At 41.9% G+C, this 15,505-nt stretch overlaps 2 protein-coding genes across 3 annotated transcripts; one reads left to right on the forward strand and one right to left on the reverse strand.

Annotated features, from left to right (window-relative positions):
• Nucleotides 1-1,193: 1,193 nt before the first annotated feature.
• LOC146363054 (tripartite motif-containing protein 46-like) lies at nt 1,194-11,262 on the reverse strand. Its single transcript, XM_084919894.1, has 3 exons — nt 11,056-11,262; nt 10,215-10,310; nt 1,194-9,959 (listed from the first exon to the last, which is right to left on the reverse strand). Exons 1-3 carry the CDS (start codon nt 11,245-11,247, stop codon nt 9,933-9,935), a joined length of 315 nt encoding a protein of 104 aa, XP_084776020.1. The 5' UTR covers nt 11,248-11,262; the 3' UTR covers nt 1,194-9,932.
• A 1,572-nt stretch (nt 11,263-12,834) lies between these two features.
• Nucleotides 12,835-14,898, forward strand: LOC146363055 (ictacalcin-like). Of its 2 annotated transcripts, XM_084919986.1 has the most exons (3): nt 12,835-12,937; nt 14,239-14,384; nt 14,598-14,896. In XM_084919986.1, exons 2-3 carry the CDS (start codon nt 14,247-14,249, stop codon nt 14,736-14,738), a joined length of 279 nt encoding a protein of 92 aa, XP_084776112.1. In that variant the 5' UTR covers nt 12,835-12,937; nt 14,239-14,246; the 3' UTR covers nt 14,739-14,896. The 2 variants fall into 2 exon arrangements, with proteins under 2 accessions (XP_084776112.1, XP_084776113.1); XM_084919987.1 differs by lacking the exon at nt 12,835-12,937 and having other exon boundaries at nt 14,241-14,384; nt 14,598-14,898.
• The last annotated feature ends 607 nt before the right edge of the window (nt 14,899-15,505 follow it).

The following is a 15,505-nucleotide window of genomic DNA, read 5'->3' on the forward strand; positions in this document are numbered from 1 at the left end:
AAGTGACTTCGTACAGCCCCGATCTGCAGACGCTGTGCGCAGAGGTTCAGGAGCAGAAGTCCCATTGTAAACATACCATGGCAGACCCGACGATGTTTGCATGAACGCGCTTTTCAGCATGTCTTTATTGACCACTTTTCACACACGGTTGCTGTACGCACAGTAGCGGTTTTAGATACGGGCGACACGGGCATCGTGGTGGGGGGCGGCATCACTGGCATCGGTAAAAAATAAATAAAAAATTGCTCGGCTCATGCTGCGCGACGTCATGCCAGCGCATACTGGGGATGGCATAGGCACCAATCGGTTTTCTATCGCCCATTTGCTGGGAGTAAGGGCGCCCTCCGTTTGCGAGGTGCGCCTGCTGCTTGCGGCACAGGGAGGAGAGGGCGGGGCGGCGGGGGATTCTCTGGCTGGCTCGAGCGGCATCTAATAACCAACTCGCAAAATAAAGCAAAATTAAAACAAACCAACAAACACGAAAGCAGCATACATTATGATACAGACTTATAATGTTTTTCCTCGGTGCGCCTGCTCGCTGCTGAAGTCAAAGTAAACTTTATTGTCATCTCCGCTACATACAGTCCAGTATATAGAGAGACGACGAAGTTCCAGTTACATCAGTGCAAGTAAACAAACAATAAATATAAGAAGAGTAAGAAAATAAATATACACTTTAGGACTCGAGGTAAAGGGATCAATAACAATTTAAAATTTATATTTTGATTATTTAATGTCTTACACGCAACCAGTGGAAAGGGGAGGGAGACCTGCTGCTTCCAAATAGAGCACATTTCATTTAGAATGTTGTAAATCCAAGCCCATTATGTATTCATGATTTGAATCCTGGGTTCAAAGCCATCAGGTCCTCAGTTTAGAAAAAAGAGAAAAGAAGAGGAGAAACGAGCAAAAGATACAGGTAAGCAGATGTGTCATTGGATAATGGCAGGTCATGTATCCTGAAACATGATGGCTGTTTGGTAGCCGTTTGCATACTATGCATACTCTCTCTCACTTCATGTATGTGCGTGTTTCTCTGGTGAAATTCAGTATGGTTCCAACAAGTTTTATGTTAATGTACAATCCATAATATGTTTTATATGTGTATGTGTGTGTGTATGTGTGTGTGTGTGTGGGGGGGGGGGGGCAGAGGGAGTGTTCGCCCAGGGCGCCAAACAGACTAGTGTAACCGGTTTCTGCTTCATCCCGCTGCAACAGTTCGGCCCAAACAGACTCCTCGACTCTGCGTTGTGTAGTGTTTTTAAAAAGACAAGGAGTCTCTGATCGATCGTTGCCACTTTATTTCCTGAATGGAAACAACGGTGTATTATCAGTGCACAGGCTCGCCACACACCACTCCGCACAGCACACTCTCGTATGGCTACGGCAGACTGGCAGCGATTACTGCAGCAATATTACGATTTCTAATATACAATACAATAACAGCAACAACAAGTGATGTACCTGAATGGAAAGAATGGTGTATTATCAGTGCACAGGCTCGCCACACACCACTCCGCACAGCACACTACGGCAGAACATCCCATTAGCATTCCGCTTTAGCATACAGTTTTACACAATAATAAACAAATGAAAAGTACATAAAACTGGTGTTGGACATGTGTCCACTAAGCACTTATTACACTCGGTGCCCATCAGCTAATCAAACATGTTTTGTGTGTCTGTACTACTTAGCTATATCGTGTGCGGAACAATACAACTCGCCTCTCGTATGGCTACGGCAGACTGGCAGCGATTACTGCAGCCAGCCTCACCTAACCAGCCACACCGAGAGGGGGGGGCGCTGTTTCCCCATTACACTGACATTTGTGGCAAGTGGAATAACACCACATAAACACTGTTACATTCCCCCCTGCTGAATTCCACTTGCACACTCAAATAAACAAACACCACAAACAAAAAAACACCCTTAAAAAACAGGTACACCACAGTCACCATAACACAGAGGACAAAAACCCAATAATCCTAAAAAAAAAAACAAGATTAAAAAAAAATCCAATAGCTAATCCACAGCTATCAACATGTGATAAATCTGTTCAGTAATACCAGGTCGCACAGTCACAAAGAAAATTCAGTCAGAGGACTATCCCCAAAGGAAGTAGTTAATCTAGTAGTAGGCTGTGGCATTTAGCCACAGGTGGCAGTAGTGGACTGACCTCATTTGAGACTGCTCCAGCTGCTATGTGATAGTGTATTTGCTACAAATTGAAGACCATATGCAAGTTTAGGAAATTAACCCGTGTATTATGTTGAAGAAAAAAAATGACATTGAGTGGATTTACACAGTACGGGTCAAAATGACCCGCAAAAGAATCAGAGTTGTCAAAAAACTGCACTAAAACAATAGCAACTTTAATTTCCATTAGATAAATATGTAGAACACAGACATACAGTTTGACGTTCCACAACTATTTTTAGGAACAATTTGGTAGAGGTTTTTCGTTCTTACAAACACATTTCTTTTGAACTTGCCCGATATTCTCAGTTTTCCAATGTTCAACATTTTCAGTTTTGTCCACATGATGGACAGAATGTAACTGTGTGCTTACTGCAGATGTACTTCTTGCATTTCTCACAAAAAGTGCTTGTTTTAAAACATGAATCTTCCTAACTTAGATTTAAAACAAAAGATTTCTACATCTGGCTGTAGGCTATGGCACTTGGCCAGAGGTGGCGCTGGTTGATTCGAGTCCATGTTAGTGCACACAAAGTAAACTGCTCGCTTTAGTTGTGAAGTAAAAACACTGAAATCGGAGGAATAAAACGTGCGAGGGGGATGATAACGACGACTAGATTCTCCCGATCGTTTACTCTTGCTGTCCTGTGAACAACATCGGTGTGGTGTTAATTGTTTGCCGTTTTCGCGATCGCGTCGCGCATGAGAATATCACCAGGTAAACTCGTGACATTTTTAAACATTTTGTTGTTCAACAGCATCAAGACTGACGGAGTTTGTTTGAGATAACCTCACAAGCAATGTTCCCTCTAATTTTTCATGTGTCTGAGCAACACACAAACTCCCTGAGCGGTCCCTTAGACAACTGTGAGCAACAGCAGACGTGTGCACTGTGGTCATGCCAGCATAGAATCCATCCAAGTTACATGGTTTATTAAAATAATCAAATTACAGCATTTACATTTATGTTAGACTACTTTTAATTAACTGCTTTGAATGAAAGAAAAAAAAAATCTTGTTCATGACCTGTGTAGTATGTTAACACCAGTGTTGGGACTAACGCGTTATTAAGTAACGCGTTACAGTAACCACGTTATTATTGTGGTAACGATCACGGTAACTAGTTATTATGCCAAAATCAGGAACACGTTAGTCGTTACTGGGATTTAGATAGGGTCATTACTCGTTACTTCGTGTGGTGGCTATTGCGGAGCTTCCACAGATTCAGTAACATTAGCAAGTGGTGGAGGCCAGCAGGTGGATGACAGAAAGGGGACGCAGAAGGAAGAGAGACCCGAGGCGGCCGCTGGTCCGAACTTCAGGTAAGAAGTTATGACCTGCAGTCTATCTGGGTCAGATATGAACCAAGTTTAGGTGGAGTTTATTTTCGTTATTCTGACTTTTTCATACTGTGTACTAGCTAGCATGACATACAGCTGGGTGGGTGCTATGATGTTAGTGATGTTGAACTTTATTTTGTTCATAAGGTTAATTATTAGAGTTGCCAACCGTCCCGTAAAAAACAGAATGTCCCGTATTCAGAGAAAATATCACGAGTTTCGTATTGATGTGAAAAGGAACGCAGTTTGTCCCGGACTTCAGCTACAATGAAAAAGACACAAAGCTGGAGTTATTCTGTGTTTGCTGCACAGCTGCCTCTTCTCCTCTCATCCTCTCACCCTCCCTCTCCTGTTTCTACTTCAATCATGAAAACTGATCAATGATCAGCTGATCGGCTTTTCTCTCTTGTTTGTTTATCGAAAGAAACCAGCCGATGTCCCGTTAAACAACAGCAGCACGTTGTTAGAATTTATTTAATATTAATTTCTAGTATCAGCTGATGTTTGCTGGAGCCACAGCCGTAAAAGCTGCTGGTCATGATATCGGTTAGGTTATCTGGTGAGAGGGAAACATGAAGATGAAACCAGGAAATGTTCTTACTGAATCATCAGAGCTGAGCATGTGATGGAGAAACAGGTTTACCTTTTAGGTGACGTGAATGAGTTGAAGGGAAGTTATGAACTGTTTCTGAGAGACAAATAACACCAGGATCCTTTTTTAAGTAGCTGACAGCTGGTAACTGTGCAGGGGCGGGTCTAGCAAAGTGTTGCCAGGGGGCCAGGTAGGGCATTAACAGGGAGAGGGGGGCACAAGGAAATACTTTTCTTTCTTATTCTCATTTAAAATGTCTAGCTTTTAAAAAATAATTATCTGAATCTTACAACAAGCGATTGATAGATTGATACATATATACCATCAAAACAGTGTACATCACTGTCACAACAGCGTTTGTTTTCATTCAAAGGCTTTATGATTTTTCCTATAATGGCAGGCCAGTCTCTAGTCAAAATGCCCGGGCCGATTTTTTGTCCCAGTCCAGCCCTGTATGCAGTTCATCTGCAGTCTGGTGTTACCTACATCTTCCTACTCGGAAGGCAGAATTTCCGAGTTCTGAGTACAATCGAAAGCACCACGACTGCAGTTTTTGTGTTGGATGTAAAAAGCGCACATGACGCTGTGACGTAGGCTAGAATCATGGCAGTGGTCAATGACGGTCCAGGCGTGGGATTTCTCTCGTGGAAATATGCACATTATTTTATTTTTTTTCTATTGGTAGGTGGCACAGTGCATTTGTGGCAAGTAAGCAAGCTAGAAGACTGGTAAAGTTATGGAAGCAACACATTAACAAGAGAATTCTGAGTAAAACCAAAGTTACTTTCCCTAGTAACTAGTTACTTTGAAAGTAACGAGTAACTTGAAGTAACTGAGTTACTTTTGATAGAAGTAACTAGTACTGTAACTAAGTTACTAATTTAAAGTAACTTACCCAACACTGGTTAACACTATTGGAAGTAAAAACTAACAAGCTCTGACTTGTATTATGAGTAGTGATGTGCGGATCGATCCTGAAATATCGATTCCTCCGATACCAATCATTTATGTTCTAGAATCGATTCTCACATTAAAATATCGATATTTTAGTAATTTAGGGTAAATTTATAGTTTATCATTAACAGGAACACAGTGGAAAGAAACTATATCATTCGGATTGTCTACATTCAAAGGAACTACTTCCTCTTCCGCCTTTCATAGTTATGTGCGAAATACGGCTGTATAAATGTCTCACAGCCGCTGGCGTGCGCACTCACAACAATGGCTGAGCGTAATTGGAGTCATGTGCGGACGTATTTTACCTCCACAAACAGCTGAGACATGGTTTGGATACATGTGGCAAAAAAGTGAGGTGTTGTGGCCATACTTGCCAACCTTGAGACCTCAGAATTAGGGAGACATTCAAAAGGGCTGTTGGGGTGGGGGGTGGGAGTGATAAATACATTTTACAGTGTTTATTTATCGGATAAAATACGTTAAATGTCACCATTATTATTGGCCAGCCCGGAAACAGCGGGGGTGTCCAAATTCAGAGGCTGCTTCCACCTGAGGACCCGGCCTTCGCGGTCTAAAGAAAGCGAGCTCCCTCGGTGGAGTGAAACTCTGCCGTCTGCTCCTTGCTATCTAAAATATAACCGGGCGCTGACGTAAACTCTCGACCGTCTCACACTTATGTTTAATCAGTTTTCTGTTTGACGTTTATTCAGCTGTGTGAAAACCCGGAGGAACCCACCCGATGGATTAATAAAGTTAAATTTAATTTAATCTAATCTAATAACTTTAATCTCAGCCAAACCGATTTACTCACGAACAAATAAAACACTGAAAAAGCCAAACAATAACATTTTTAAGTTATCAAAGTGACTTATATATGTTTAACCCGAGTAGCGAAAGACCGCGGGGGTTTGAAAACGATGTGTCGGGTTGGCTCAGATATTTGAAGTTTACACAGCTACATTCTCACCTGAAAATATGTTAAGTTTTTTTGCGACCCAGAAAGAGAAATGAGAGTAATATTAAAATTAAGTATCTGCCGCCATTGTTAGAGACTGGAATTGGCTGTTTTTCAATTTTGTTGTCCGGGTGGACAATCGGGAGAAATTCGGGAGAATGGTGGCTCCGGGAGATTTTCGGGAGGGGCACTGAAATTTGGGATTCTCCTGGAAAAATCGGGAGGGTTGGCATGTATGGTTGTGGCAACATCACTAACCTTGTCAAACACCTCAGAGTAAATCATATCACAGAATATGATGAGCGTATGTTGAGGCGAACTGAAGAGGAGGAGAGGGACAGGTGCTGCTAGGGCGAGACAGACGTCTCTCACGGAGTCCTTTAGTGATGCAGGCAGGCAAGGTGTTCAAATAGTGCACAACTTCAGTTTTTTTTATGTCTATATGATGAACTCTGCATTATTAAGTGATAAGAACAAGAAATCTGATGTCCTGTAATCATTATGACACTATAATTTGAGATACAATAAATAAAATAAGTTTTTGTACAAAGTATCGGTATTGGATCAGTATCGTCGATACCACCCTGAATATTACTTGGTATCGGATCGGAAAGGAAATCAGTGGTATCGCACATCACTAGTTAAGGCAACGCAAGTGAATAAATTAAATAAAAATAAAATAAATATAAATCTAAATATATAAACGCTTCTACCTCTGAGTTAAGATGGAACAGGAGGGTATGGAATTAAAACGCTACGTCACCTGACCGTATCTCAGGCGCTGACGGTGAGTCCAGGCCCTTTGAAAAGGTTGTAGGGTGCTTAAAAAACAAAAGGGAGGAGAAAAAAAAGGGGTTTGTCGTCTGAGTAAGGGTGCTGTGTTGATCCGAAAGTCAGTCTGTCTCAGTTACTGTGTGGGCTGCACAGTAGGGTGGTTGTCGATGTATCGCCGGGCCTCTTCAACGGAACGTAGCCACCTTCTCTCTCCTCCGGCTAAGGTGATACGGAGACGGGCAGGGTATGCCAATGAGGGCCTCAGGCCTCGATTGTAAAGCTCTGCCATCACCTCTCTGTAGTCGGCCCTCTGGTTTAAGATTTTGGGGCAGTAATCCTCCACGATGCGAATCGGCTGGTCCGGTAGTTTAGAACACCCCACCGACGCGTCTCCCTGATAATGAGCTCTTTGGTCTGAAACCTGTGGAAGCGTAGAATCACTGATCGTGGTCGGTCGCCCGGTTTCGGCTTTGGGGCTAATGTACGGTGAGCTCTGTCAAGTTCTGGAGGAGATGGAAGTACGTCATCGCCAAAGATTTCACAGAGGGCAGCGGCGAAAAAGTCAGTTGGGCGGCCACAAAGGTCCTTCAGAGCCAGACTGACTGGGAGAATCACTCACTGGCAGGTATTGCAAAAGCTGGATTGCAGTTCTTGCTGCCATCACAACCAATGACTAGGTTTAGGGGGTGTTATGGCCCTGGCCATAATGTGTTTTGGTGGCTGTTTCTTTTTCTGTGTCTTTAAGTCTTTGCAGGTCCCTGACTGGATAAGCTGACAGCTGCTGATTGGTCCCCTGATCATGTGGTCGCTTTCAAAATCCCTCACCAGCAGTTGTCCCGGGGCAGCAACTGACACCAGCAGCAGACCTGACCCTGGCCTCCAAACTCTGTGATATTTGTGATTCTCTTGACCTATTGAGTTTGTATATAGTGTGTAAATTAGCCTTCACTTGTAAATAGCACCTTGTAAATAGTCACTGAAGCCGAAAGGGTGAGCTGCCTTGTTGTTTTCTGTATTGTTCCCTCCTGTTTATTCAGTTAGGGAGTTAGGCGTAGCATTTGTCTTTTGTTTGTTCTTTTCATCACGTAGGGTTTAGGTAGCACCTCCTTGACTGATTAAACTGGTTTTGTTTGTTATTTTGGCCTTTGTTCACCCCGGAGTCAGCTTCAATCATCATTTAAGAACTTTAAATCATCATACAAAAACATGCTTTTTGTATTTGCATTATCTTCGTCTAATACTAAAATTAGTTTGATGATCTCAAACATGTAAGTGTGACATATGAAGAAAACTAAGACAGATGGGGCGAATACTTTTACACAACAGTGTTTATACACAACATGTTTATTATCAGTTAGCTTGGTGAAAGAGAGATACAATCATAAGGTGATAATTCTGACAAAGTCACAGTGCTTACAGAGGCTGCTTGTGCAGAAAATTTAAAAGACTTTATGCAGGAAACCATCTGAACCTTTTTGAAGCAATGCCTGAAAGTCACTGCACTTTAAACTGGGATGCAATTGCTTGGTGTCATAGTCATGATTATTAATTGGGGTAAATGTTGAGTCGGCAGATAAGATCTCATAAATAAAACATTGACTCCCAAAAATATATATGGTAGAAAACTGGTTGTAGTCCAGTTTCAAGGTGTGGTTGCTTTCCCACGATAATCTGTGACATGCATGTAAACAACCTCACGTCAAACTAGTTTGACATGTTTCTGGTTTGTTTTTTTTTCCTCAAACAGCCATGTTGTTTGGGTGTGTTTACACTGTGACAAAGTCGTCCTGTTCAGTTGTTAATAAGGACAACTAAGAAGCTCTGTGTGTTCCCTCACCTGGTGCAGGCGGGGTGTGCAGGTACACCTCCTCACTGTACTCTCCGTAGCCCGCCTTGTTGCAGCCTCTCACCCGCAGCACGTACACGCTGTCCATTTCCAACCTGTCAATCACAGCGCTGCTTCCACTCACTTCGTCCAATCGCTGCCAGCCCCAGCGTGCAGCGGCCAGTCCTCCTCTGATCCCACCTCTGGACGCTCCTCCTGGTACTACACCACGACGGCGATACTCTACAGAAAAGTGCCAGGATGGTGCAGACTCCAGCGTCAGAGGGCAAGGAAGGAAGGAATCAACAAAGGCTTTCAGGAGGGACAGTGAGGAAGACTCACAGTTTTGAAGGACGTATGAAAAAGAAAAATTAATGAATAAAAGATAAGACTGTTTTTAATCTATATTTCTATTGTAATAAAAAAATATAAACAACACATTAGTGACATCCCTTCAGTTTTTATTTCCAGATACTGTGCTGTATGTGGGGCTTTCCTTATTTCCTTTCACATATTTACATTTGAACCTAGCCAGGGTGTTCCCTGCCTCCTCTCTGATGGATATTTACTTTTACAATAACAGATGCAACAATAAACTGAACTTTCAAATAATGAGTTAAGGGTATGCACAAATAGTCCCAGTAAATGTAATAAATTGGGCAGCCAGTCATAAGAATGTAGGCTCAAAGGTGCAAGGGAGCTAAAACAGCTTGTTACAGAAAAAAAACAAACAAATATGGTACTGGAAACTTTGGCAATACACACATTTTGTGCTATTCTTTGGATTTACTGACAACACTGCTTATGCTGTTTCTTTATTTGGCAAGATGATCAGCTGAAAAACAAGTCAATTATAAGACATGAATCCTATATTGGAACCAATGAAGTTATGATTCCTATACATTCTAAGCCTGCTTCCTCTACCCTGAAGCCAAACAAAGCAGAGAAGAATGCACGAAGAGAAGTCTCTGAAGATTTCCCCTCAAAAAAAAGAAAGAAAGCGCTAATCTAAGATCTATTCTATCAAATCAGAGTGTGATTAGTCAACGTAAACAAAAGGGAAACCTGTTATGAGTCTGGCAAGAAGCCTGCACAAAACAGGGCTGATCTGTTTCTTTCAGCAGTTCCTGCGTGAACGCCATGAGCCCAGCGTGCTCCAACAAGCCACGTCTCTCCGCCACTTGAGCAGCCAGTGCCTCGCCTCGTTTCCGCCGTGCCCCCTCCAGAGCCTGGGTGAGCGAAGCGTGACGCTCGGCGAGAGCGGCCGTCAAATCCCTGATGCTCTGAGCCAGCTACTTTCTGGCCGACACGCTGTTTACCTGGTGAGGAAAAAGCACAAAGACAAGTTTGGAGAACTAACACCAGGCTTCTGCTGGTACATTCTTAAAAAGGGTCCAAATAACATTATAAAACACTTTGAGAAAAGACACATTTTTGAGTTATGTATCAAACATGCAGCAGTTGTACATAGTATCCAATCCTAAACAGCCAAGCTGAACAAATACTTGCAGTAGCTGCTGACTGATTTTAATCCCATGTTCAGGGAGATTTTGTGGGCCAGAAGTATTAATCACCTCAGTCTGTGTGATGGAACTCTCCAGCTGGGTAATCTGAGCCAAAACTGTGTCCTGGTTGGACAGAATGTAGTTCATCTCCTTTGTAATCTTCTCCTGTCAAATTAACACCAAATAAGCGACACAGAAACAACAAATGCACACGGATTATCAGTTTCACACAGCCACACATCTGCATTATCTTGCACACTATGCTTGTCTAACAGTTAAAGCTGCATTACTGTAGCTTTTTAAACAGCACTGCATCATTTTTATCTTTACCTTCATTGCATTTGGTGGTTGCATTTCAAATGTTAGTGAAGTGCAAAACTATTTTAGAGATCTAGACTAAGTCTAAGTGGCGCAACAATTCCTCCTTGATAGCTCAGAATCTCATCTCTGCAGTCTTGCGTGAAAGACTTGGAGCAGAGTCGCTACTTCTCCAAATAAAAAGGAGCTAGTCGAGGTTGTTTATCTGACCTTGTCAGATGGCACCTGGGTGAGGTGTTCCAGACAAGTGAAAGAAGATGGAAGGATAGATAGGGACGGGAATCAAGAACCGGTTCTCTAGTCCAATTCCTTGGAATTGTTAGTCTGCCTGCCGATCGATCCTGTTTATCGGTTGCATTTGCACTTGTGCTACAATCAGCTGATTTCAGTTTCTTTGTCAGAGGAAGCAGTGAAGCAGTCTTTGACTACTATAATATATTATTTTAAACTGTGAAATGTGTGAAATGGAGGGTTTCACACTATTCACATATATGCTGGCTTCACTACTACATGTTTGCTTTGTGTGTATTCCTGCCTCTAGTAAACCTTTCACTGTGCGGGACAGAGATAGATGTCAGATTGTGAGTCAAACCTTCAGCGCTTGGTACGCCTGGGCCACTGGGAGGATTTTATGTCCGGTGTGAATGCGGCGCAGTTTGCAGAGGGGGCAGAGCAGCCGCTGACATGACCGACAATAGAACTGCAGCTTCTCCTGGTCGTGTTCTGGACAAGTCAGCACCTGAGCGAGACAGGCAAAAAGAGAACAATTTAATCGGAGGCACATTTTACTGAGTAGAAAAAAACAGGAATGTAGCACACAAGTGTGAGGATGCCTGGGTAATTTATTGCTTTGCCTTTTACTAAGCAGCAAAGAGCAAGCGGAGGGCTCTGAAAAACAAAAGTAAAGTAAATGTAAAGGGGTCTCTGTATTTTCTTCTTGTGTTGTTACAATCTAAGTGGGTCAGAAATCCATATTTTGCACATGGAAAGAAACCATAACTGTTCCATCCATGCAGTCTTACAGTAATGTGCAATTACTATCCTTTATGCAACTTGAACTGTGCCTCGCATGGCAATCACACTTTCTATATAATGCAGTGCAATATAACTACACTCAGTTTACCACTTATTTAACAACATATACAATTAATACTTATAAACCCTCAGCAAAGCATGTCTTGCTAAAAAGTATAAGAAAAGACTTCATGTCTGCTGCCTCCTCTCTGATGGATATTTACTTTTACAATAACAGATGCAACAATAAACTGAACTTTCTAATAATGAGTTAAGGGTATGCACAAATAATCCCAGTAAATGTAATAAATTAGGCAGCCAGTCATATGAATGTAGGCCCAAAGGTGCAAGGGAGCTAAAACAGCTTGTTACAGAAAGAAAATAACAAAGGGGGTTAGTATTATATAAATAAGACTCATGCAAAGCAACTCCAAGAATAAAAATATGGTACTGGAAACTTTGACAATACACACATTTTGTGCTATTCTTTGGATTTACTGACAACACTGCTTATGCTGTTTCTTTATTTGGGAAGTTGATCAGCTGAAAAACAAGTCAATTATAAAACATGAATCCTATATTGGAACCAATGAAGTTATGATTCCTATACATTCTAAGCCTGCTTCCTCTACCCTGAAGCCAAACAACACAGAGAAGAATGCACGAAGAGAAGTCTCTGAAGATTTCCCCTCAAAAAAAGAAAGAAAGCGCTAAATCTAAGATCTATTCTATCAAATCAGAGAGTGATTACTCAACGTAAACAAAAAGGAAACCTGTTATGAGTCTGGCAAGAAGCCTGCACAAAACAGGGCTGATCTGTTTCTTTCAACAGTTCCTGCGTGAACGCCATGAGCCCAGCGTGCTCCAACAAGCCACGTCTCTCCGCCACTTGAGCAGCCAGTGCCTCGCCTCGTTTCCGCCGTGCCCCCTCCAGAGCCTGGGTGAGCGAAGCGTGACGCTCGGCGAGAGCGGCCGTCAAATCCCTGATGCATGACCGTTACATGTCATGCATGCGGTCATGCAAGACTGTTACATGACCATTATTTATTTAATTTACTTTAATTGTCTCATGCAAAAAGTCCTCTTAAAGACACAGCACCCCAAACTTTACATTTCATATTTTATTGTCTTTTGTTCTGCAGCAATTCCAGATTCAAAAGCAGTCCTGAGATCATAACGTCAGAAACATTTTGTAAAACATGCTGCAAGTTTTTAGAATTCTCCAAATCCTCAAATGCAAACATTCACTGTAACAGCACACGAGTGTCGTGTTTGTTAAAGAATATGTTTTAAAAAATGAAGGAAGGAGGAGTGGTTGGAGATGAAAGGAGCATTCTAGAGGGAGGGGGGAGGGATACTGGGTGTGGTGATGTATAAAGCATCTTTGCCACCCATTGGTTCATCACAACAGCTCTACCAAGATCAACAGTAGCCTCGAATTGTCTTAAACCTCAGCACTGGTGAGTAGAAAATCCTACAAGTGCTTTTTTTGTTTGTTAACTGCTTTTATTTGCTCGCTCTGGAAACTTTTCCTGGGTTTTTTTTTTTTGTTTGTTTGTTCATTTTAATCAAGCAATGCTCATTACAGTTAATTTTATATGAATGCACATTAAGAATTAGCAGAAAAGTATTGATGAACTGCAAAGTTTGTCACATCCATGTGGACTTTAATGCTTAAACTTCTCTTCTTGCTTATGAAACTTGATGCTGCAAAAGACTGAGCTCATTTTGGCTGAATCCCACTAACTTGTTTGGAAACTCATTTTTACGGATGCATTAAAGGGATTTTTTGGTTAGCAGCACCCCTCGATTCTCACCTTTAACTGCAACCTAATTAAGGAATGAGGTTTTGTGCTCTCTTTCCTTGTAACTCCCGTCTGTTTCCAAACTCTCTGATGCCAAAGTTTCCTCAGCTTAGTGTTCCCTAAAGAGGGGAAAGCACTGTATGACTCCCAACATAACCACTAGCAAATCTCTTGGGTTTATACAGTCAAGTGGAAAGAACGCATCATTTAGATATACTATGTTAGAAGAACAGACATCTGATGTTGCTTTGGGGACTTTAATTAAGCTGCAACCTGCTTCCTTATCTCCTGCTGTTGCCAGAACAATGTCCTGTGTCACTTGGCAGAGACGCTACATTAGAGACCGCTGAAAAGGGAAATAAGAGTGGTGGGGCCCAGGTGGAAATCTTGAGTTTATTTTTATCAAGCTCCACTGAGAACCTAGAGAAACCTTGGCAAAGACAAACAGTAATATCAGCCACTGTTTTCTGCTATGACCTCCAGTATGCACTTGCACATGCATATGTTTTACTGCATGTTTACATATATAATTCCAGAATTTAAATATATTAGCAATTTAATTTGCAGAAGTGGTTCAAAAGTAACTGAAAGGAGCTTCACTGCATCATTATTTTAGGCAAACCTAAAATGGACCTCACAGGGTTAAACGACTCAATCTCTTTCACTTTGGTTTTACCAAACAGGCCCTGCCTATTCCCCTTTTTCCCCCTCGTTTACTTCTAAATAATTCCTCGTGTTCCAAATATCAATGATGTCCTTTGTTAAGATCCTATATTTGACCACAATACCACGTGATTCAGCCTAATCTGCACCAGATAATGAGTCATAGCAGAATTATGTGTAAACGTTATTCAGAGGAGGCATCTTTCTTTAATCAGTGTGGATTTCCTGCATAAACAAATACCACTGCAGTCTCAGACGTAACATTATGTTTTCCTTCTGTCTCCCTAAACTAGCCCTAATCATGTCTGACATCCAGAACGCTATGGCCCTGCTCATCGCCACCTTTCATAAATACTCTAGCAAGGAGGGAGACAAACTCACCCTAAACAAGGGAGAGCTGAAGGATCTTCTTCAAAATGAGCTTGGAGACGCATTTGGCGTGAGTGGTCTCTATCCTCCTTCTATCTCACACCCAGTAGGTTGCCTGAAAACACTGGCATACTGATGCAGAACTTTTACTTTGAGAGAGTGGAAAATACACAGATTTTCCACTGTGGTTTGCGCAACTATTTGAGCAGAAGTAGGCTGAGCAGTTCTTTGTTTTATGATCACTTAGTGTCTAAATTCAAGCTAACACTTTTGTCCACTGCAGAACACCATTGACAAGGCAGAAATGGACAACATCTTCAGGGAGCTGGACGCAAACGCGGACAGCATTGTGGATTTTCAAGAGTATGTCACGCTGGTCGCCTGCATCACTATGATCTGCAACGAGTTCTTCACCGAAAAATAAGGATCCGAGCGCCACCTTGGGGCCAACTGAGAGAGCTGCCGTTCGGTGACAGGAAGTGTCCCTTGACAGCTGTTTTGAAGAAGATATAAACACAAATATATGACAGTGAAGTCAAACTTATACTGAAATCCAAAATGAAATAAATCTTTTTTTTTCTCTCTGAAAGACTAGTTTGCATTTTGTTCATTCTTACATTAACTGGGAGAGCTATTTGTTCCAGTATTGAGCAATTGCAGAAACTTTGGAAGGCTTATGATAACAAGAATGTTTGCCTCGAAAATCAAAATGTTTCTATCAGCAGAGTTCATGCTTTGCACCTGAAGTATCTTCTAAGTTTCCTAAAGTGTCTTCAGGAAAGGAGCAATACCACTGCAAGTTCTGACAGGAAGGATGTCACCAACGCTGACAGAGATGCAGAACTGAAAATATCTACCAGAGCAGGCTTTTTGAAGTTGCACTGAAGAAACCTTTTTTTTTTTTTTTTTTTTTTTGTGTCCCGTTTGGATCTTTAGCCATCAGAATTGTTGTCTTAAGGCCAAGAAAGATGCCAAGCGGATTTATTTTACCAAGTGGATCATCATGGCCTTGCCATATTGGTCCATTTGATTGACCTTTATTATAATTATGAATTTATTTTATTTTCGGTTGCTACAAACGGGACAGACATGACTGGGGGATAGGACAGGGAGAAAGAATGAAAGAAAGAGAGGGAGAGAAAGAAAACCAAAGGGGAGAAGAGACGGTGAGAAGGGGGGGAAGAAAGAAAG

This window comes from Perissodus microlepis, chromosome 22, assembly GCF_051167445.1.
Source record: "Perissodus microlepis isolate ML-2025 ecotype Zambia chromosome 22, ASM5116744v1, whole genome shotgun sequence".
NCBI classification, from domain to species: domain Eukaryota; kingdom Metazoa; phylum Chordata; class Actinopteri; order Cichliformes; family Cichlidae; genus Perissodus; species Perissodus microlepis.

What these genes read in the sequence shown, in the direction of transcription:
- LOC146363054 (XM_084919894.1), bottom strand. Translation starts at nt 11,247, where the DNA reads ATGTGCCTCCGATTAAATTGTTCTCTTTTTGCCTGTCTCGCTCAGGTG. An exon ending in AGGCGTACCAAGCGCTGAAG is followed by an intron (nt 10,311 to 11,055) that starts GTTTGACTCACA and finishes TTAATTTGACAG; the next exon opens with GAGAAGATTACAAAGGAGAT. An exon ending in GTTCCATCACACAGACTGAG is followed by an intron (nt 9,960 to 10,214) that starts GTGATTAATACT and finishes TTTCCTCACCAG; the next exon opens with GTAAACAGCGTGTCGGCCAG.
- LOC146363055 (XM_084919986.1), top strand. Translation starts at nt 14,247, where the DNA reads ATGTCTGACATCCAGAACGCTATGGCCCTGCTCATCGCCACCTTTCAT. An exon ending in AGCTTGGAGACGCATTTGGC is followed by an intron (nt 14,385 to 14,597) that starts GTGAGTGGTCTC and finishes TGTCCACTGCAG; the next exon opens with AACACCATTGACAAGGCAGA.